The sequence below is a fragment of the Prinia subflava genome, chromosome 4 (assembly GCF_021018805.1).
Source record: "Prinia subflava isolate CZ2003 ecotype Zambia chromosome 4, Cam_Psub_1.2, whole genome shotgun sequence".
In the NCBI taxonomy this organism is placed as follows: Eukaryota; Metazoa; Chordata; class Aves; order Passeriformes; family Cisticolidae; genus Prinia; species Prinia subflava.
The window spans coordinates 26,952,932-26,975,197 of NC_086250.1; the positions used below are offsets into that span (position 1 = coordinate 26,952,932).

The window sequence follows — 22,266 nt, forward strand, 5'->3', positions numbered from 1 at the left end:
TCTTGGTTGAAGTTATCTGGAGAGATTCTCTAGGTTGTGATTCCTGATTCAATATAAACACAAATCATGCAGAAATATAGAACATTTTTCCTATATGGAGTTGTAACAGACAGGTGAAATACTGATTTTAAAGGTAATTCAGATACTGAAAGGCACATCTATGCCATTAAAATGAGCTTTAGCTCTGCAGAGTTGTCATCTTCACTGTTGAATTATGGACACAGTCCAGAGTATAATTTTGGTAGTGTACAATTTTCTTTCTCCAGGCCTGATTTGTGGTTTGAATACACCAAGCACCATTCCTGGTAGATAATTCTGCTTTGAAGACCCTTCTCTGACACCTAATGAAGTTTAATTGTAGGGATGTTAAATCCGTGCCAGTTGCCCTGCCTTAGTACACATAACGCTTGGAAACAGTAACGCACCCAGAATTTGGAAGATTAAAGCCTTACCTATTGTGCCTTGATGGATTTCTTACATTATATTCTTAGCATTTTCATTTGTTTCTGTTGCATGGGGGGGTTTTGAGCACCTTCGTTACTCAGTAACCCTTTATCATCTTCTGATAATGAACATTTGCACATGTGCATGTTGTCTGCAGCATGCAGCTTAGGAAAAAGAACCATCACTTTGGCCCTTCTAAATTTATGATATAAAAATATCATGATAGAAGCAATTTTCATAATCTGAGGTGAAAGGGGGGATGTTACTAGCAGCTGGAAGCTGAGCTTTTTTGAAGAAAATGGTCTTTCATCCATTTTCCAGCTGTTTCAGTGAAAATAACTCTATTTAAATCTTTGAAAGATAGGAAATTTTTTATAGCTGAGGAATGGACATTCCTCTTATTTATGAAATTTACCTCTTGCTATTTGGATCTCATTTCAAGCAATGTTTTCCCAGCATAGGTATAATTGTGTATCTTCTGGTCACATCTATCAAGGAGGAACACCGCTCCAAAGATGTTGGAGTTTTTGGAATTTGGGATTGCTGCTCCTCAGAACCCACAGCTGCAATACAGTTGCAACGAAAATAAAAGTAGAAGGCAAGGAAAATAGAAACTGGAGGGAGATCAGCTTTCCCCCTTATTTATTTCCTGTGGGATTTACCATCTGAGATAAGACCACAGGCAGAAGGGGCAGCAACCCTCTGACCTTTAATTACATACTCCAGTGGAGGGCTGCTAAGGTAGGATAGAGGTAGGATAGCAGAGGAGAGCAGAAAGCTCTGTGTCTGCATGGTACCCAGAGTCACACGGTGAAGCTTCCCAACCACAGGCTACACAAAAGAGCTGAGTCGTGTCATTGCTGAGCATTTCACTGACAGGGGAATGGTCCAAGTATTCTGGGGGAAAATGAGTTTGCTCTAAAATAGTATACACTTGCTGCTCATGCAGGATGCAAGCAGTGTCTTTCTCTAAATTAAAAATCAATCAAATAGAAATTTCTAGGACTTTGACATTATGATGTCATTAAAAATTAATTTAGTTTTAGAATGCATTATGCTTTTAGTATCATAAATGATCTTACAGTTAAAAAACAGTGAAAGTAACAATGAAAGCTTTTTTCTTTTTTCTTTTTTTTTCTTCTTTTTTCTTTTTATTTTTTAAGTCTTATGATCCTGCTAGCTCCCTGTTGTGGCTGCTCGGGTTATATTAGGTGCCAGACTCTGTGTATTTTCTGCTCTCTGCTCTTAAACTTAATTAAAATGTTGACAAGTAAAATCAAGAATGTCAAAAAGGGTGCTGTACTGCCTATGTTTTATTTTTAATTGTTGTCATAATATAAAGTTTTTTGAAATGAAAAAAGAGAAAATTATATTACCATATTAAAAAGAAAATGTGTCTTCAGCTTGTTCAACGTGGTATTTTGAGGCTTGACAGAAAAATTGATTCAGTAGTCTAGTAATAATTCAGTGTAGTCTTGCACTTCTAGGTGACATAGATGAATCAAACCCAGATGCATTGTAATCTCCAGTTTTTGCAGTTTCAAGGCTACTTGATCACCTTAGCTCAGATCCTATAAATCAAATAATTCTTGACAGCAGCATTGACTGATGAAAATGTATCAGAACTGATGATTTCTGCAAATCAAAGTGGAGACAGAAGAAAACAAAGAAGCCTGTCACAGGCTGTATTTTACTGAGAAAATTTTGAATGTTTTGGGCTTTTATGTAAGTGTAAATGAGCAAAGGAGACAAAGATAGAAACAGAGATGGCATGCTGGAATATAGAGGCAAAAGGCAGAAACTGTAAAAGTGATGTGAATATGGTATTTAAAAGAGTGGAGGATGGGGGTTAAAATTGGATGCATAGAAAGACAATGAGAGGAATGTAGTAACTGTAAAGTCAGTGTGAGATGGGACAATTAGGGAATTTGAGAGGTCTTGAGAAAGCAGAAGAGGAAATTTTGGAACACCAAATAGAACTGGAACCGACTGGATGCCATGAAGGTTTATTTAGAGTACCATAAGTATCTTTGGAAGGAATGCAACAATAGATAGGAGAAAACAAAAGAAGAGATGTGTCCAGAGAAGTTGTGCTCAGTCTCTGGAAGATCAAGGTCAGATTGAGCAACCTGGTCTAGTTGAAGATGTCCCTGCTTATTGCAGAGGGTTTGGATCTAATGGCCTTTAAAGGTCCCTTTCAACTCAAGTCATTCTGTGATTCTATGAAAGGGAAAATAAATGTGCAGCAACAGAACGAGATTTTGGAAGGACAGAAGCTGGAGAAAGGAAAATTTCTGAAGTAGGACTGAGTTGATCAGAGGATTGAATCAGAGGACTTAAAGAATTGAATCATCTGGGCAGGTGTCAAAATGAGGGAGTTAAGTGGCCACATAAGTACACTCATACAGTGTTATATATTTGAAATGAACCTGGGGGAAGGGGCTGCATCCTCTTGCTTTCTTTCGTAAATCTGTATTTTATGTGCTAACGAAAATTTGAGAATGTAGGTGCAGTTCCCTCTTCTATCATACATATTCTGCATGATATATTGTAACTGAAACAAGTTTCTACTTTATATAGGGCAACTGGAATTTGTCGGATTTTGCCAAATGCAGAATTTCCTTAGGGTCACTGGTTCTCAGTGTTTTAACAAACTACACATCTTCAGAAAGCTCTATACCCTTGCTCAGCATCTGTAAAATGAGGCAACTAGCTCTGCCATGGTACAGAGTGTTGTGAGAATTAATTTTTTTAAGACTATGATAGTGCTATGTAATAAATCCTAAAGATAAAAGAAGGTGAAGTCTGAAGCTTGTATTGCAGAGTGTACTTCAAAGCTGGAGAACTATTTTGGTGTTAAATTGAGAAAGGAGTTTTGCCCTACTGCCTCTGCTAAATGTTGTAAGAAACATGTAAATGATCCCTTGCCTGCTCATCGTGTTACATGCCAGTCATGGCAGCATTACAGAATTTGCATGCAAATTCCATTAATGGAGACATTAAGTCCTTACTTGTCTTTTTAATAGAAAAGCAATTCAATCTGTGTGTTTTGATGCTTTTCCTGGTTTTGCAGTTTCAAGGGTGTATCTTTCATTGATATATGTTCACTACAGATGGAACATGAAAATATTTTTATTAGACCTGTTCTAAAAGTTATTTAAATCTTATTATTGCAATATCTTTAAAGATTTGTGCTGATATGTTTTTTGCTTATGCATTGAAAAGATTTATTAATTAGCCTGATTTGATATGCTATTTTAGGATAGTGTAGGGTTTTCTAGGTTGGTATTATGACAATTGAAATAATAAATGCCTTAAAGGTAAATATCAGTCATTAAAAATATTTACACATAACAAGTAGATTAAACACATGAATGTAATGAATAAAAATCTATTTAAGGATAAATCTGCATGCTACTGTAGGATGCTTATTGGGGCAAAGTGAAGCCATAAGTATGCCAGAATTTCACAAGAGTTATCTAAGCATGTCCAGACCTTTGGAGTAGTACAAGGAAAGCATGTAATGACAAAGCTGGTTTCGAAGAATGAAAGAAGCATCATCTCTTTGAGACAGAGTTTTGTGTTTGTCGTTCACAACTATGAAATCTTGACCCAGCTGAGTTATGGTGTTCAATATAGTAAATAATCTTAGAATTTTTCAGAAACTATCACAAGAGTGTTGGGAAGGATGAAGTAGAGAAGCCTTGTAAATATGATGGTTTAGATTCTGGGAGTATGAAACCAACAAGTGAGATAGAAATGAAGGCAAACTTTGAGATGTGAAATACCAAGCCATCAGATAATGAAAAATGGTGTGGCTAGCTGGGGGCAATCTCTCTTGATTAAACAATACCCTTCTGCTTGCCAAAGGTGAAGTGACAATTCTATTGGCTGTATGTAATGTTGTGAGATTGGTATCTAGTATTAGATTGGTTAGCGTAACACAGACTATTCAACTCAGAAGGACATTTATTGCACTGTAACCAGAACCTCTTCCTCTTTTCTCTCTCTTTTCCCGCACTTTCCTGGCCTGGTTTAGCTGTGCTTAGCAGCTATAAGCGAGGCCCCTGTACTCACAATAAACCACATGTTCTCACAGCTGCTTTGCTTCTAGAGATATCTTGTCGCTGTCCCTGCCATCACCAAGAAGCACCCACACAAGAGTTCTTGGTAAATGGAGTCTTACAGTAGCTTTGGCAGGTGCAAATCAGGTTATTGCCAGAAAGAATGGAATTTGACATCAGATTCTAAGAAAAGATTTCTAGGGTGTTTAGATGTGAGCTGAATGTGAGATTAAATCTGGGACTGAAACACCTCTGCTTTCATTTCGGTATATGAGAATCTCTGTCCGATTTAGAGACCTAATCTCCCATCATGCTTAGGACAGATACAGGATTCAATTCAGCTGTCTAAAAGTAGGAATCCAATATCATTTGAGGTGCTATAGAGGTGTGTTTGAAATGCACGTGGAGACTGTCAAGTATTGTACAGGGCATATATAGGGGAGACCTGCACCCTTCTGAATGGCAGCTGGAGGCCAGGTGGGATGCCCTAAGGAATCTGCAGTGATGGTAGGTACTTGCATTAAGGCAAGGGAAGCAATACCAAGGGGACTGGGGTGAGTTATTCTCTGAACTCTTGATGCTATTGACTAGATCTTGATTTTATTGACTAGATCTCAACAGTCAGTTGAGATGGGTAGATGTAAATAGCTATGCTGGAAATTTAGTTGACAATAGTGGGAACAGAATTTAATCCTAACTGTAGAGAAAAAAAAACTGATTATTTCTACTGGTTTGGTGTGTTTTGGTGTTGGTTTTGAGGTTTTTTTGTGCGTGGGGGTTTTTTTTTTGGTTTTTTGGGGTTTTTTTGGTGGTTTTTTTGGTTGGTTGGTTTGTTTGTTTGTTTTGTTTTTGTTTCGGGGTTTTTTGTTGGGTTGTTTTTGTTTGTTGTTTTGTTTGTTTGTTTGGTGGTTTTTGTTTGTTTGTTTGTTTTTTGGTTGTGGTGTTTTTTGGTTTTTTTTTTTGGTGCAGATAGTGCTTTAGAGAGATAAAGGCTGAGAGATACACTCAGCCCAAACTGGTTTGCTGAGTCTCTCATAGCATATATTAATGAACAACTAGTGTACTTTAAGAGTATAACATTTTACAGGACACAGCAAAAGTGCAAAACATTCCTCTGGTTCCTCTAATTTCTTAGTTAGCTACAAAGGCTTAGATGATGGATTCCTGACTAATTTTGTAGAAAAATTATTGGCACATGTTGACAGATGGACCTTGTTAAGTCCAAAAAGTGTAGCAGCAGTGTAATGCTATAGAGTACCAGAGGCTGAAAGAGGTTCTCTGCAGAAGCCTTAGATTGGAAAGACATATTAAACTGAGATATGTTTCTCTGAGTCAGTAATAATAATGCCCAAGTCCAAAATAAGATACTGAAAGGCCAAATGGTGTATCAGTTGCTTTTATTCTGCCTCTAAGAAAGGGGCACACAGACAAAACAGTGGCTGGAGGCCTGTCTAGACAAAGGCCAGGACAGTTGCCTTTGGAGCTGCTTTGGGAGACAAAGCTGGACAGTTCCAGCTGCCCATTTAGGCAGGAACTGTCTCAGCTTAAAAATAACCAGAGATACCACACCTCATGTTCTCACCTCAAGAGAAATGTCCCCTTTTCAAAACAGGAGTTCAAGTCCTGCAAATCTGCGAAGACACCATTGCTTGAGAAAGGGCCGGAAACATACTCCTAAATGACCAGAGACCTTTTTCAGTTTTAGAAATAATTAGGTCATTCATGAATCTGTTGTCTAGCAAAAGTGTGCCATTTAGATTTAATTAATACAGATGAATGTTTTTGGTCTGATCTGAGAGTTATTTTGGCTCAGATCCCAAACAATGACTTCCAACCACACTGTTTGATGTTGGAGTCTGTCCTGTTCATTGAACTCTCCCATGAAATTACTAGACCTCTGAGTCAGGCTGTCAAAGCAGAAACTGGTTTTAATTATTAAAGAAAGTAAGTCCCCTCTTAGACCATAGATGACTTCTAGATGATTGCCCAATTTTCTCTTTTTTCTCAGTTTTAGCATGACATGCTTTAGTTAATTTACATGGTGCCTAACACAACTTTAAGAAATAATCGACATTATACAGACCTAATTCTATTGAATTTTTCTGTCTGACATTCCAATAGAAAGGGTGAATTTTTAGTGAAAAGAACCTGGGTTGGTATTTATAACACAAACATTACAGGACTTGTAACCTAAAAATTAAATAGACCAAAAACAAATTTGAAAATTATTCCACTGGGATAAACTGTATTTTAACAGGTAGTTCTAGGTAAGGGGTGGTGGATACCTTCATGGTCGAAGGAAGATCTTGTTGCTCCCAAAGGTAATAATTAGGTCTTGACACTAATAAAGGAACAAATTCTTGACCCTTACAAATATTCTGACATGTTAAGCCTGACATGCTAGAACAGGAAGAGGTGAAGCATCTTTTACTCTCTTTTTTCTATTTTTGCCCAGGTTTGGTTTTCCAAGGCAGAATTTCTGGATATTTTTCTCTATTGTGAAATAAATACACAGACAGCTATAAACGTGGATGCAGGCCCTCCTCTGTTTTGAAGAAGTTTAATGTTTCAGGTCTTTATCTTGAAGCAGCAAGGAGCATTGTGGGGTTTGGGTATTTTGGGTATGGAACCCATGAGTTCCACAAAATGAGTGCTGCAACAGACTATTTAGCATGACATTGCAAACCAGCAGTGGTCTGTGGCTTAAAAACTGTGATACTGAGCACTAAGGTTATGCCTGTACTAGTAAATAGTCCAGAGCAATGGGAACAAGTCCATGTAATGAAAAAGTTGTTGCTGACCTGATGAACACATTATATAGATTAAATTGCTACACCTGATGGTATAGATCCACCCAAAAGAAATTAATTTCTCACGCTGCTCTGCAATCCAAAGCACAGCAATTATGTGGGGTCTGCTCAGAGGATTGCTTTGAAAGTAAATATTTGAAATAAAGTAGTACCAAGTTTTTAACTGTTCCATGAAAACTTATGCAGAAAGTTTGATTTTCTTGTATGTTTTTCAAGCTGACATTTTTCCCTTAAGCTTCCAGACATTTGAGTCTTTGAATATTTGAGGCATACTCATAAATGGAATAAACAGCAGAGGGTGACTTTGGAGTGATGGGCACTTGGTATTATTTAGTAAACTTCATTATACAGGCATCAGCACTCTAATTGTTTTGCAAGATGTACCGAGCAATGCAGCTGGTGAAGAGCTCCCTTTCTTATCAAAAGATGATAGAAATTATTATATGCAAGGCTGTAAAGGCCTATTTTATGTTGAATTAAATTGATTAGAATGAAGATATGATTTTTTCTAATAAAGATTAATCCAGATTTTAGAAGGAAATTATCTCTACACACCACAGCTTGTCATATGAAATGATTTTTACTACTATAACCTTTGAGTCAAATACAGTAAAAACAGAGAAAGATAGGTTTATTAAATGTCAAGTGATGAAAATGATACAAAAAGTCTGTATTTTTCATGCCCAACTTCTATTTTTCTTGTAGCCAAAGCAACGTACATCCATAGTATCTTCTCTGGAATTTCACCGAATGAATCACAGCCACAATTATTTTGAAATCAACCCATCCATTGGCTGTGCAAGTTTTATTTCTACTCCTGCAATCAGTCCAGCTAATTATTCCTTTGGATCTCTGCAATACAGTCTTGAAGAGAAAGAACTTCCAGGTATAGAAAAAAAAGCTTACTTTGTCTATCAACAAAGCTTTATAAAAGTTCAGGTCTTTGGGTTTAAGTTGGAATTGCTGTTTTCTTAGGTAGTAAAATATGCTTATCATAAATACATGGAATTATTCCTGATTTTTTTTTCTTACTACTCTACAAAGAGTTCTGATATTTTATGACCAGTATTATGAGACATACTTTTTTCCTGAATATTATATTTTGAATAAAAAACCCTTTTATGTCCAGACTTGGCTAAAGCCTATGTATTTTAGCTTTTGAAATTATGATGATTTGTGCATCGTTTCATCATTGTGTGGTCAGTACATTCCAATAAGAATTTTAAGTTGAAAAAATGTAATAAGAAATCATTATGTAACCACCAGTAAAGATGTGGAAGGGAAGATTTCTAAGAAACCTGTGATTGTTCCTGAAGTAGTAATGGGATTCATTAAAGTAAAACTTCAATGTATTTACTCTGATGATAAGAGTTGAATAGGTAGATAGTGTGATTGTAACAGGGAAAGTTTTATCTGTAAATAGAGATTTACATATTGAAAATGCTTTAAAAAGGATTAAAATATTTCATTTTTCACAGAGCAAAGCTTCAAGGATGGGAAATTCACAGCAAACCAAGCATTTGCCTTCATCCCTTCAAATTCCATATAAAAGTTGCTTTATTTAGGCTAAATTTGTGAAAGAAGGGTATAGTTTTTGGGAAAGCCGATGCATTGAAATTAATAACTTTGATAGCTAGTTTATGGGATATGCAGATCAAGTTTAAAAGGCTATTGTATTTAATATATAAATAAGAGTAAATTACTGTAAATTAAAAATAATGCAAATGTTGAAATTCAGTGCAAAGTTATGAACTGGTTTTTGTAGCACTGGTCTTGAAATGAGATCAATCCTCTCCATTCCTAATTGGTAGAGTTTAAAAGTTATGAAAAGTATTGCTCTCAAATGATTAAAAAAATAATTTCATGGCTGGATCAATAGAAAACTGTATGATTAGGGAATTATTGTGAAACAAGGATGAGAAATCCTATCTTCTTTGATGAAGAGAGAGTTAAAATGATCAGAGATTATTCGTATTGTGTTTTTGGATTATAATATAAACAAAGATAATATGTGTACATATCTTTGAAACTAAAGAATGTGCTTATATCATGGATATAGCAAAGGTTTTCAGACTTAACTGGAAATAATCAATTTGAATGGTATCTTTTATTCCTAGGTCTGGGCTCGTTCTTTAATGTACTGGGTGTTTTCTGTTGCTCTGTTTTTTTCTACTGTAAATTCTCCTCAGCAATCACACTTTTATTCTGGATAGTTGAATGATACTAAATATTTTTTGATGTTTAAAAGCGAAGATAAGAAAACAGAAAGAAAATTTAATGACATTAGATAATTAACTTCTCCAGATTTCTGCTGTTGCACAATTCTGTTAAAGTTCTTCATAGTATTTGGATTAGCTTGACTCTTACCTTCTTTGGTTAAGTCTATAATGGACTACACTCAGAAACTTCTAATTACTGTATTGCACAGGGAAGTAATTTCTGCATGTAATTCTGTCCGGCAAGATGCATGTAATTTTCTTGATCATCTGAATACATGTTTAGTAGGTGTTCTCTTAGATAAGACGCATGAAAAATTAAATACCTGATAATCAGGTGATTGTTGTTTGTTACTTTGACCATGAACTAAGACCACAAATGTGCGAGATAATTCGCTCCAGGAGAGGGCAGCCTGGGCTTTCAGGGAAATGCCTGTCTAATAGATCTCTCTGCCTTGTTTTGTATATCCCTGAAGTTCTCTTGAAACCGTAAATCTTAAAGATTCAAGGCAACAGAACTTTGGCCTTTTGGTAGCAGCAGCTTGGCACAATCAACACTTGCAGCTGAAACTGTCAGTCTGGATGATTTTCTTTTTCATTTTTGCTTGATCAGTACAAATAATGGATCTTTCCCTAACCTATATAATTTCATTATGTCTTCTTGTCCTGAGTATAATTGGGCCATGAAATTAAAAAGACAGTTCTGCAGAGGTTCTCATTCTGTTTCTTATCACAAAATAGGTCTGTACTCAGATTCATGTATGCAGCAAAAATATCAGCAGATGTCTGAAGGTAATCTCATTACAATCTTTCTTTTCTGTCCATGAAGATCTGTACCTTTTCAATAATTTAAGTATGCTATTCATTGTAAAAGAGGATACAATTTTTCTCTCATCTTGTTGTGGTAGAGAATTATTTACTGAGTTTATCTCTTAGTTGGAAAGTCTGTCTCCACTGGAGAGGACCTTAATGTAGCTGTTACTGCTTTTATGCCATGTTCTCTGACTGTGAGATACATCATTTAATACATCTGAAAAGGCTACATTCTTCCTTAAAACGGCCCAGAATGTGCAATTCAAGAATTTAATCTTTAGTGTGTAGACTATAATTTTTCTCTTCTACTTTTGAAAACAATTATATTTGAGTCACACCTTTGATTCCTTCTATAAGTGTCTTCAGATCTTTCTTTACAGTACATATCTGATGAAATTTTTCTATCTCACAAGCCCTATTTCAGAATCAAAAGCAGCCCTAAATGCTTAAAACTTGCAGTTTTGTCTTTTTCTTTTGAGATAATCAAGAAATACAGCCCATTAGAATTAGAAACTTGTTTCAGTGATCAGGCCTAAAATTCTTGGCTATGTTGCACTCCTCTATACAGTCACAATTTATTCTGGTGAGGGAATATTTTTTTATGTGACAATAGCAAAGCTGCTCTTTGAAGTAGGTCACATATTTGTCAACATTGCTTTCTCATTCAACATTACTTTCTCATATATTAAGACTGATATGAAAAGATCAAACTCTGATGTCTATGTAGAATCTTCAATTCTTCTTCTTGTTTCTTCAATTATAAAAGGTTTTGAAGTCACTAGAAGTGAAATACAAAATGAAAGGAATACAAAGAAGAAAGTGAATTTTATTGCTAGAGCATTTTTTAGATGTGCTGTATGTAAGTTCATGGTACACTGTCTTTGTTAACAGAGCCTCACTAATTAGAAAAAGAACACATGGTTTTCAAGTGATAGAGAAAGGGGAAAATATTGGCTTATAATGACATAGGAATAATCAACAAATTTTGGTAGAGAAAGCATTCCCATCTCCTTTATCCAGACACCTGTACATCTAGTGAGGTAAGAGCTAAAAAAGTGGTATTACTTGTCTGTACCAATTTGTTATTGATTAAAAACTCTTTTCCAGATTAAATGGCTTTGAAGATCAATTTCAGGCCCTCTTTTCTTTGTTTTTTCATTTTCTTCATCATCTTCTTAATTACAATGCAAAAAATTTTGCCAAGGCATTCTTCAAAACAGGTTAATTTGAACCTTTTCATCTGTGAAGACAATCTGTTTTTCCCTATAATTTATAGCTAAGTTCAACTGAGTGCAATTAGTAAGCCATAGTAGAGATCTTCCAGGAACTGCTACTGGGGATCATACTCAGTACTGTCTCCTACAGTTTATTTTTTGTTCGGATTGACTTGTCCAGCAGATGTAGCATGTTGAGGTCTCCTCATGTTGCCCTTCTTTTTGCTGCTTCTAATTTCAGCCTTTGCACAGTTATCCAAGGCAAGACATAGTCTGTCCCACAGGGACAGCGAAATGTAGGGTTGATTCATATTATAAACTTCTCTTTGTTAACTATTATTGTCTTTTCACAGTCCAGTTTCAAAGCAATGTATTTCATGAAGCTCATTTTAATCATATCTCAATGTTATAAATATATCCAACATGTCCACATGTCCAAAAATCCAGTGGTGTAAAGGTCTTCTGAGGCAATACCTGCAAAGTTGTGGATGAAACCAATTCCTGATGTTCCAGTCAAAAATAATGCACCTCTTTCCTAGAAATTGGTTTGTGCTAGTGCTTGCATGAATCATTAGATACAATATGCCCCTGAATCTCATGCCACCTGAACTTAAAAGTAATCTCCTTGGAATTAACTATATTATTCCAGTTTAAAGTTCATGACAATGTTACCCAGCCCTTCAGCAATGCCTCTGCAGTGTTGTCATTCAGTATTTTCTCAGGTTTAAGGGAATTATCTGGGCTAAGCCTGCTTAGTTGTTTATGTGAACCTGCTCTCCAAACAAACTGTCTCACATGTCACTCACTATGTGGACATTCCAATTGCTAAAAATTAGTAAAGTAATATGGAAATAATTTGTAGCAAGCATATTGAGGGACTCAAACTGCAGATGGGTCTAGAATCTGTGTTGTCAGATAAAGCACTAGATCTATTAATCAGACAAGAAATGACGTGCACAGCTTATCTCTTTTCAAATCAAATTCTGAACCATCTGACCACATGATGAAAGGCATGTGTTGAGTCATGTGCCTGCCTGTCTTTTATTCAAATGGCTATTCTTCACGGGATTTGCTCTTTTCACTCACATTATTTGCCTACTATGAATAAAGCCAGTTAGCAATTATTGACAATACAGGGGGGAAAAATCCCTTGTAATACTTAAGATATTTACTAATTTTGAAAGCCTGTATTCTTAGGCTTCAGTCTGGCAAGGAGGAAGGTGGGAAATAGAGCAATGCTGTGATGATGCTGGAGATGCAAATTTTACACACTGTCCTAAAAGTGGGGAAAATTTCCTTTAAGATCATTCGGAACACTGTGTTACACTACTGTCAGTTCAGGAGTTAGCTATTTCTCTGAATCCTTTTTTGCCTCTAAAGTAAGCATGATGTGAAGCTTGCTGCAGTGTATGCATGTTTGTATACATGTCTATTTGCAACTATTAAAATCTTTTATACTTAATTTAGTTGCATACATCCCCCTTCTTGAGAGGTGTCAGCACAGATAAATAAGTGTTTCACCACATCATAAAATGATTCCCTGAGGGAACAACAGATACTACCATATTAAGTCAAGAAGGACTTTCTAAGGACCTTCTTTTGAGGAACCTTCTTTTGAGGTTATGAGTGCAGTTGTTAGAAGCAATATAATTAAAAATGTAATTTATCTAAATTTAATGTAGTTTTTCCCAGGTCTAAAAACTATCCTGACATGTTAGGTCAAAAGAAAAAATATTTTCTGTAATGTGTCACAATTCTTAGCCATTTCTAGAAGCAGAGTAACTATAGACAATACTCATATTTATCTGATTGTCATCTTAGTCAGCTCTTTGTTTCACTGTTTTGGTTTGGTGTTTTACTGAGCCAAAAGCAAAATACTTCCTTAGCTTATAGCAGGACCATTTGCAGAGACAGATTGTTTTAGTCTTTGGGCTGTCACCATGCCTTGTATTGTTCCCTTATCTTTCCATTGGATGTTTTGCAAATAAGATTGACCAAGCTGTGGAGGGATGCTCTTAAAAACTTCATCACTTCATCGGTCAGAAGAATTGCCATTGTGAGATGAAGGAAATGAGCAAAGAGCACTAGGATGTCTCAGTCTTCAATTCCTCACTATATTGTTTGCAGTATAGTTCTCTTTTACCCTGTGAATGTACTTAAACTGATTGCAACATTCTTTAGCATATTCTGTCTTATATTTCAATTTTCTTTTTCTTTTCCTGGGTCGTGTCCTCTTATTCATATTTAATTGCTTTTCTGCTTCTTGTCCTTTGTATCTTTTAGAAAGCTTTCTACTCACCAACTGTATTTCCAAGCCCTATGTGAGATGATTAGAACTGAAGGAAATGGCAAAAATGTGCCTGTTTTTTTTTTAAAGAAATTTTAGTCCCTTGAGTATAATTAGTGATATCCAGTTTTAAGAGAAAACAAAAAGCTCTCTGTATAACATACCAGTCAGTAACTGGGAAAAAAAAAAAAAAAAGCTTTCTCCTAAGGCCATAATGAAATGAAAGACAATTTTGTTTCTCTTTCTTGCATGCAACTCATTAGATACCTTTCTTTTTGATTATTCCTTGCTGCCCAATTGTAATGTTAGTATCATTTGATGTAACAATCCTTTCTCTTATGTTGTTCCAAGCTGTACAAAAAACTGGGGGTGGGAAAACAAGACTTCTTTACCTTTGGTGAATATCCGAAACTTAGGGTAGAGTCAGTCTTCCTCATTAGCTAACTAATTATGTATTTTACAAACAGCTCTAGCTGGACAATGTAAATGTGACAAATATACGACTAAATTGCTGATGGCAATGTTCTTGTGGAAAACTAAACTTTGATGCCATTTAGTGAAAGCTAAAAACTTAACACCAGTCTCCCTCATTCTGGAATAGCCCCTGTGATTTTTCCTAAAATGGATATGATGCTATGAGTTCCAGAATTTTGATTCCAGCCTTAAAAGCCCCTTTTTCAGCAGGATTTGGTCAATAAATCTGAGACAAATTCATTAATGGTTTCAGAATGACTTAGTAGATCTTACTGTAAACCAAGGTTAAATATTTGCATCTGGTTCTTGCTATAGTGAATAACTTCTATACAGAGGCTAGTTTGATTTGTAATTATAATTTTTAAAAATAGTGGCAGGTTTAAAAAACTCAAAAATATTCCTTGCCTTTGGGAGCTTTTCTACCTTTTTGGTAGAAATGATTGTACAATTTCAGTATATAATAGAATTGAAACTCTCAAAATTTCTTTGAAAATCCACAGAAACACTATATGTTAACACCTAATTTAGCACATGATCATACAAGCTCTGTATATGATTTTTCAGTTTGTATTTATAATTGTAATGTAGCTCTAATGGTACAGTTGAATGAATGGAAAGGATTTTTTTTTCCATTTCTAATTTTTACATAGTGAGAGATTAAGTATCTTCTTAGATCTGTCTAGAGCGTTCACTGGGAGCCTGGACTTACTTATTTGAAGAAGAGTGCACATGGACATGTCTGGGAAAGATACAAAGCTGTACTCTGAAAATATGTCAGAACTGTCAGATACCCAAATGAATAAGTTCTCATAAGTTGAGCAGAAACAGGACAGAAAATAATATGGTTGGTCTGAGTAAGAGTAAAGTTTTATCTACCCTGTGCCATATTTGGCCAATTATGAAATGTGTAATTGCAAAACAATGGCTTAGTGACGCCTCTGCAGAACGTTACAGCCTTTTTTTCGCTGCCCAAGGTCCTCCTAAGCCCAAGTACCTCCTGGATGTTTTCTGTATTACATTACTAGATGTATGTTCTATGAATGTATCCATATTCCATGTGACCCATTTACAGATTTTGTTCCCACAAGGAATTTTGCAAGGAATTACACATTTAACTAAGGATCTAATTACCATGAGGGAGTTCCATCTTTTGTTTCAATAATAATTTCAAATCTCAGAAGGCTGAAAAGTGGGTCCACTGTTTATGTACTAGAACTTTCATTTGTGTCATTTTTACCCAGTAAACTGTGACACCATCTGATGCCAATTTTCTGCATTTGAACAGCAGTCTTCATAGAACTAAGATTCTCAGTTCCTGAGACATAGAATGATTTTCTAATCAGAGAATATTCTGAGCTGGAAGGGACCCACAAAGTCCAACTCTTAAGTGACTGGTCCATACGGGGATGGAAGCTACAATCTTGATGTTATTAGCAGTATGCTCTGACCAACTGAGCTAATCTCTTGGATTTTTTTTTTCTAGTTATGCATATTTTTCTTATATCAAAGGAAGACCTTTGTAAAATAATTTAGAAGAAAACTCTTATTTTCACTTGTGTTGGTGTTGTGTAGATCTCATTAGCAGCTATTTATTGTTTCTGCATTTACAAGGATGAAAGTGTTGAAGACTTACTCTGTAGTGGCATTGTATATGCTTTCTTAATAAATAAGTCATGCTGCAGTGCCCTCTTTAGAAAGAACACTGGATCAATCTTGTACAGCTCAAAGGAATAATATTATTTTTCTCCTATGGATTTTATTTTTAAGAAAATATTTAAGAATTGGTCCCTCCAGAATATCTCGTAGAATGGCAAGATTCTCTATAATTCTTCCTGGCAGAATCCATTTTTGTCAACAATACAGGCAACACACCCCAAAGAGTTTGTGTCACACTTCTGATGATCAATGTAATATTATGTGCAGTCTCTTTTTAAAGTATCATGTAGATTGTAGCTTTGATAATGGGATCTGTGTTTCTGGCACAAGTCAGGCTCTAAGCGGCTGTAGAGAGAAGTATGTCTTTGTGCAATTGTTTACAAGATGTTTGCTTGTCAAGAAAGAAAAATCTCCATGCAAAACCTCAATCTATATGTGAAAACACAAAGACATGCAAAATATAATTTCACTGTACCATTTTAGTACAACTTTAATTAAAAATCTACTTTCATTTCAATATATCTCTGGGGCCCTGTATGCCTGCTTTTTAAAATTTAAATTTGAAGTTTTCTTCAAATATAATGCTCCCCATGCAGCTTTTAAATTCATGAAAGAATCAAGATACCAGATACACACACACACGCACACACACATATATATATGTAGACATGCTTGAGAACTGTAATGTTAGTTATCTGTGGTGACCAGTGACAGGGCACAAGGGAAGGACCTGAAGCTGTGTCAGGGGAGATTTAGGTTGGATATTAGAAAAAGGTTCTTCACCCTGAGAGTGTTTGGGCACTGAACATGTTCCCCAGAGCAGTGGTCACAGCAGCAGCCTGACACAGCTCAGGGAGCTCTGGACAATGCTCTCAGCAGGATGTGACTCTCGGGGATGGTGCTCTGCAGGGACAGGAGCTGCACTCGATGACCCTTGTGGGTCCCTTCCAGCTCAGCGTATATCGTGACTCTGTGATGCTGCTATGCTAAGCTTACATGAATTTTAATCAGGAGAAAGGTAGGTGTAAGTGTATTCAGTTTTAGTGTTCACTGGATTCCATAGAATACTATAAGCAGATACTGTAATTGAATAATAATTCAATATTTAGTAGAAAGAATTCAATAACAAATGATTAAAGGTTAATTTGCTTTTTTATTTCTAATTTGGAATTTCTCAGAGTAGGACCATGTGGTTGTCACTGGGAACTTTTATTTCTGATAAATGGGCTGAATTTATGAAAAACCAACTTTTCCCTACGCAGCAGTCCTCTAAGAGGCAGTTCAATGTTGCTATTCCTAAGGCAAAAGTAAAAATCAGATATCCTTCAAATGAATCCTGTGTATCATACAGATCCTTGCCGTATCTTAAAATTTTGGCTTTGAAAGTCTAGTGGCACCTTAAAGATTATGGAAGAACAAATCATGTAAATAATGTAAAAGTAAACAAAGGTATAGCACTCACATTTGAGCCCACATTCCCACTTAATCTTCGCCATAAGGAAGATACTTCAAGATTGCTCCAGGATGTGAACAAAACCACCATAAATAGAACAGTGGAGAGATTTCCCAGCCAAACTAAAACACTAATGCAGATGCACCTGTAAGTTTTCAGTACAAATGAGCTCCTATTAACCATTAAAATGAGATGAAGGAAAACAATGAGAAATGAGAGATTCTGAATATTTCAGCTGTAGAAAAAGCTCTAATTGTCCCTTTTACCATGTCAAATATCAGAAAGCCTAACTATGAGATACAAGTTTTGTATGACCAAGCTTATTGTTTTGCTCTTTTTTTCTGGGAACAATTCCAGGAGTTAAATGTTAAAACCATAAATATTAAATTATTTGAATCGCTGTCTATCCAAGCAATTAGAATAACCTCTACCTACTTGCAAGCTAGTTCATATCTCTCAGATAAAGTGAGGTGATACTCAAAATTGCACTCCCTTCCTTTCCTCCTCTGGGAAGGTATTCTATGTCATCTTCATAGGCAAGAGAAAGGAGATGCTGAAAAAAAAAATAGTAACGTAAAGGAGAGAAAATAGTGCTGAAAATAGAGGTTCAGGGAATAGGGAAGACTGTTTTTCCCTGTATTACCAGGTGTTTTTCATGAAGCTAAAAGGAGACATCATTTCTCAGAGCAGCACGTACTGCATGAACTATTCTCCCCCAAGTTTTTTTGTGACTTAGGAGGTAGTTTTATATCATGACCACAGAATAATAAATATTCATCACCATTTTGTTTCTCATATTGTAAAGTGATATATGGTCTGTCTGTCTTTTCATTCCCTTTGAGTGATGTACTCCTCTTCTGAGCTTACCATACTCTAGTATAGGCAAAATCCCCCTCGATGATGTAATGCCGAGCCAGTAGAACTGACAGCCCATATCTGCGTACCTGTGGTGTCTACATGTTGTCAGGGAAAGTTCTCTTTGCACAGTGTATTAAGAATTTGTAATAGAGTTTAGGCAGCTGTGCTTTGGTGGTTTAACAAGTAACCAGCCCCCATCTGCTGTTATCTTTGTGCTTTTACTCTATGGCAAGTGCTGAATTTATCTGCTTCACGGTGAAATGAAGATGGAGCAGTTGGTTACCGTCCACATAGGAATGCTAAGAGTAAACTCTTGATAAGGTACTACAAGAGCATTGATGCCTGAGTGATGTGTTGCCTTTTATCATATAGTTACACATTGAAAATGATGGGGAAATGGAAATAACACTAATCTCAATTAAAGATAAGGTGAGCAGTACCGAGGTACTAAGTGCCTCATTTACTTTTATAGAAAAATTTTGGAACAGACCTATTTCAAATTCCAATCAAGTGTCATAATGTGTCTTAATGATTATTTCAGGAAATAATCACACATGATTATTTTAGGATTTCAGAAAATTCTGAACTGATATATTCCTTCTCTCAAGAACATTCTTCCACAGTAAAGCAGCAATTGAAACATCACCTATGGCAACAGTAGCCATGGGGAAACATTTTTTCTCAGTCAGTGAAAGCAAACCACTATCACAAAATGAGGTACACACAACATTGAAGCAAGAATGTCTCCTGATGGTGTTTACCTGGAATCTTGATGAAGTAAACACTCTTAATGCATACTTCAATGTTTTAGATTTTTCAATTATACTCTTTGAGTTTTAATAATGTCATATATTTTTGGTCTAAACTACTCTGCCTCTAATTACTCTGAGGATGATATTGAGTTGCCCTAAATACTTACATGAGCTATGTAAATAATCAGCACAATTACTTTAGAAAGTGTCATATAGTTGTTGCCTTTCTTTGCCTTTTGGGATTTAAATGACCATAGATTATTATGCATTGAATAAGTTTTTAACTTCTCATTATAATTAGATGTCATGTTGTGTTTTCCTTATGAGAGCTTTATTCCTTTTTATGGGAGCTCTATGCACTCTTAGCACTTGGAAACCAAGCTTAGTTACTGGATATGCGCTCTCCTCCTGTTCCATTCTTCTGTGTCATAACCCATAAGACCATTCATGCTTCCAAACCCCATATTCAGATCCTGAATTACAATAGTATTGAACATATAAAACCCACCCATCACTCCGTGCATAATTAAATTCTGCCTCAGCACCATAGACAGCAGATCTTGTACAATTAGCATCATATCTGTAAGCAAATTAAGCCTAAAGAATTGATTACTAAATACTGTCATTAAAGTAGTATTTTTTCATTAGGGAAAAAATACGCAAAATAGTAAAAATATGTTAACTGTATTGCACAGCTTTCAGTTGTCTTAGTCCTAAGTCTGATAACACAAGAATAAGGACTGTGATGATACAAAATAAAAGAAAAACTTTTCTAAGCAAACATCTCTTGTAAAAGAAATGTAAGTCTTAGCATTCCTTATATCCCTCATCATCTGGAACCCTGAGAAAGAAAATTAAAATAAACTGAAGGTATGGCATTAAGTCCAGTTTTTCTCTTAACTAAATGTCTTTAGTATGATTATGCTAAATCTGATGAGAAATTTAGAAGTATTTTGTATTCAAACTTAGAAATACTGTCAAATCTGTGAGAAAGAGAACAAGAAAAATTGACTAGATAGATCAAAATCAGGAGAGAAAAGACAAAAACAGTAGCCAGCAGTTTGATCGCTAATTCTCATCTATACTTTAAAATCCTTCTTTCAAGTACATGTTTTTAATGGATGTAGCAAACTGTTCTGCATGCTATCAATCATTCATTCACTACCTGAAAAATAAATTAGACTGTTTATAAGGGAATTTTAATTACATGCTATAGTTACATATGCTGTATTATTCTTTGAAGTCACTGTTTATATCAAAATGTGCAAATGTATTTTTCAAAATAAAATGTTCTGCAAACTACCTATAGTTATAGGTATATATAACTATACCTATATAGTTATCTATGGAAGGTGTCATAGAATATTTGATACTGACAATATACACAGTTTGGCAAGAAAATGTATTTAAAATGCTGATTATCAGTTAAAATTCTTTATGGGCCTGATCCAAAGCTTATTGGTATTGGTGAAAATATTCTTCCTCAATTTAGCAGATTTCAGATAGAATCAGATTCCAATACATTAAAAATTACTAGTGTTGAAGAGCTTTTTCTTTCTAAAAACACTGGAGGCAAGTACATTAGTTCAAAACCAGTGGGATATCATTCTGAACTAAATCTATAATTCTAAAGTAGAACATGTGCAGGATAGAACTGAACAGTGATTTAAAACAGATTTGAATTGGACTGGCACGCTTAACTGACAAGACTTGGGATTTTTCTGTGCTCTAAAAAGGCATTTAAATCTGCATGCTTCCTGTTTCTCTAAGGCTAACAATCAATTTAGGGCATTTACATCACATTTCTGTTTCAGATTCTAAAAATTGCTTTGAAGTATATGCCAGAAGCAAAATTATTTCTGCCCATAGATGAAATAACTCATTCTCTGTGGCTTCCTCAGATGTGAAGTCAATCTCTGCTCAGGAAAAAAAATTAATAATAGAATAATATGTAACTCCTTATTTTAAGTTGAACTTTTAGTACTCTAAGTTGAACATTTAGCAATCAGACAACTTTATGGGCTAAATTGTGGCACAGAGTCAAAAAGGCTTTCTGATGGAGGTACATCAAAGAAGTGTGTCTCAGCTGGACACAGTCTGCTCTGGGAAATAAGAGAAGGAGGAGGGACTGTTGTCCACTGTATGTTGTGCCAATGATAAATTTAACTCGAATCCCATTGGATAAGTGGCTATTAGAAAACCATGGAGGTATTAGAAAAAATGTTCTGTTTTTATTATTTTTTACTTAACAGTGCAAATTTATGCAAAATAATCTGAACCTGTTACCTCTTCGCCTCTTTTGCTCAGATGTGTAAGATGTAACATGCCAAAAGAAAAGAGGATTGGTTTATCTCTTCAGTCCTTACCATGGAATCAGGGAGAGTTTCTGTCTGGTGTTTTTGGACAGCTGTCTTGCTAGCTGGTGTAAGGTCTTGTGGCAGGCTTTCACACATCCACAGAGGATCAGGAGCAGTACACAGTCTGGCCCTGTGTAGATTCAGAGCAGTACATAAATAGAAAACCATAGAAAGAGATGCCTAGTTCAGACCGTCACAGCTGTAGTCCCATTAATACTATCTGGTTTTCAGAACATTTTCTTACCAATTTTCTGCATAACTCTGAACCCTTAAATATTGTAAGATCATCACAATGAAACTCTGTGTCATCATTTCTGTTGCTGCAGCATTCAGTAAATTGTATCTGCTTGTGTTAGTATGGTTTATAAGAAGATTTCATATAAAGTGAATGCAGGGCATGTTGTCACTAGGATAGGATCTGTGAATCATGCTAGAAACAGTTCTAGAGTTTTTAGTGCCTAAATTGGATCTCTGAAGCTATTAATTTTGCCACCATTCTGTTCACAACCTTCCCAGATCTAGTGCAAATTCCACAATCCCTTTCTGTCTTGGGTTGGAGAGGACACATTTCCTTTTAAGGATCCATCATGGGAGCTTCTGTCAACATAAAACATTAGTGAATTTGGTTGATGATATAAAATTTAAAATTTTGAATAAGCATGTTAAACATGTAGAAATTAATGTGACATTATCTTCTGTGTCTGAATTTCTGTGAACAGTAAACAGAATATACTGCCTTGGAATACCCTGTATGGGGACATGTAATAGGCTGGAAGATGCTTGTACAAAATTTGAAAGGTGTTTGCATTGTTTAATGGTGTATGGTGTAATGTTTGTGAAATAGAAGTTTACAGAGCATTCTCTTTTG

General features: G+C 35.5%; 1 protein-coding gene across 6 annotated transcripts in view; it reads left to right on the plus strand.

Annotated features, from left to right (window-relative positions):
• The window catches only part of ANKS1B (ankyrin repeat and sterile alpha motif domain containing 1B), a 422,022-nt gene that overhangs the window by 160,431 nt on the left and 239,325 nt on the right, over window positions 1-22,266 (plus strand). For all 6 annotated transcript variants that reach the window (XM_063396248.1, XM_063396245.1, XM_063396246.1 and 3 more), the window contains exon 12: window positions 8,024-8,204. In XM_063396248.1, the coding sequence (XP_063252318.1) occupies window positions 8,024-8,204 (181 nt within the window). The remainder of the gene's footprint in view (window positions 1-8,023; window positions 8,205-22,266) is intronic.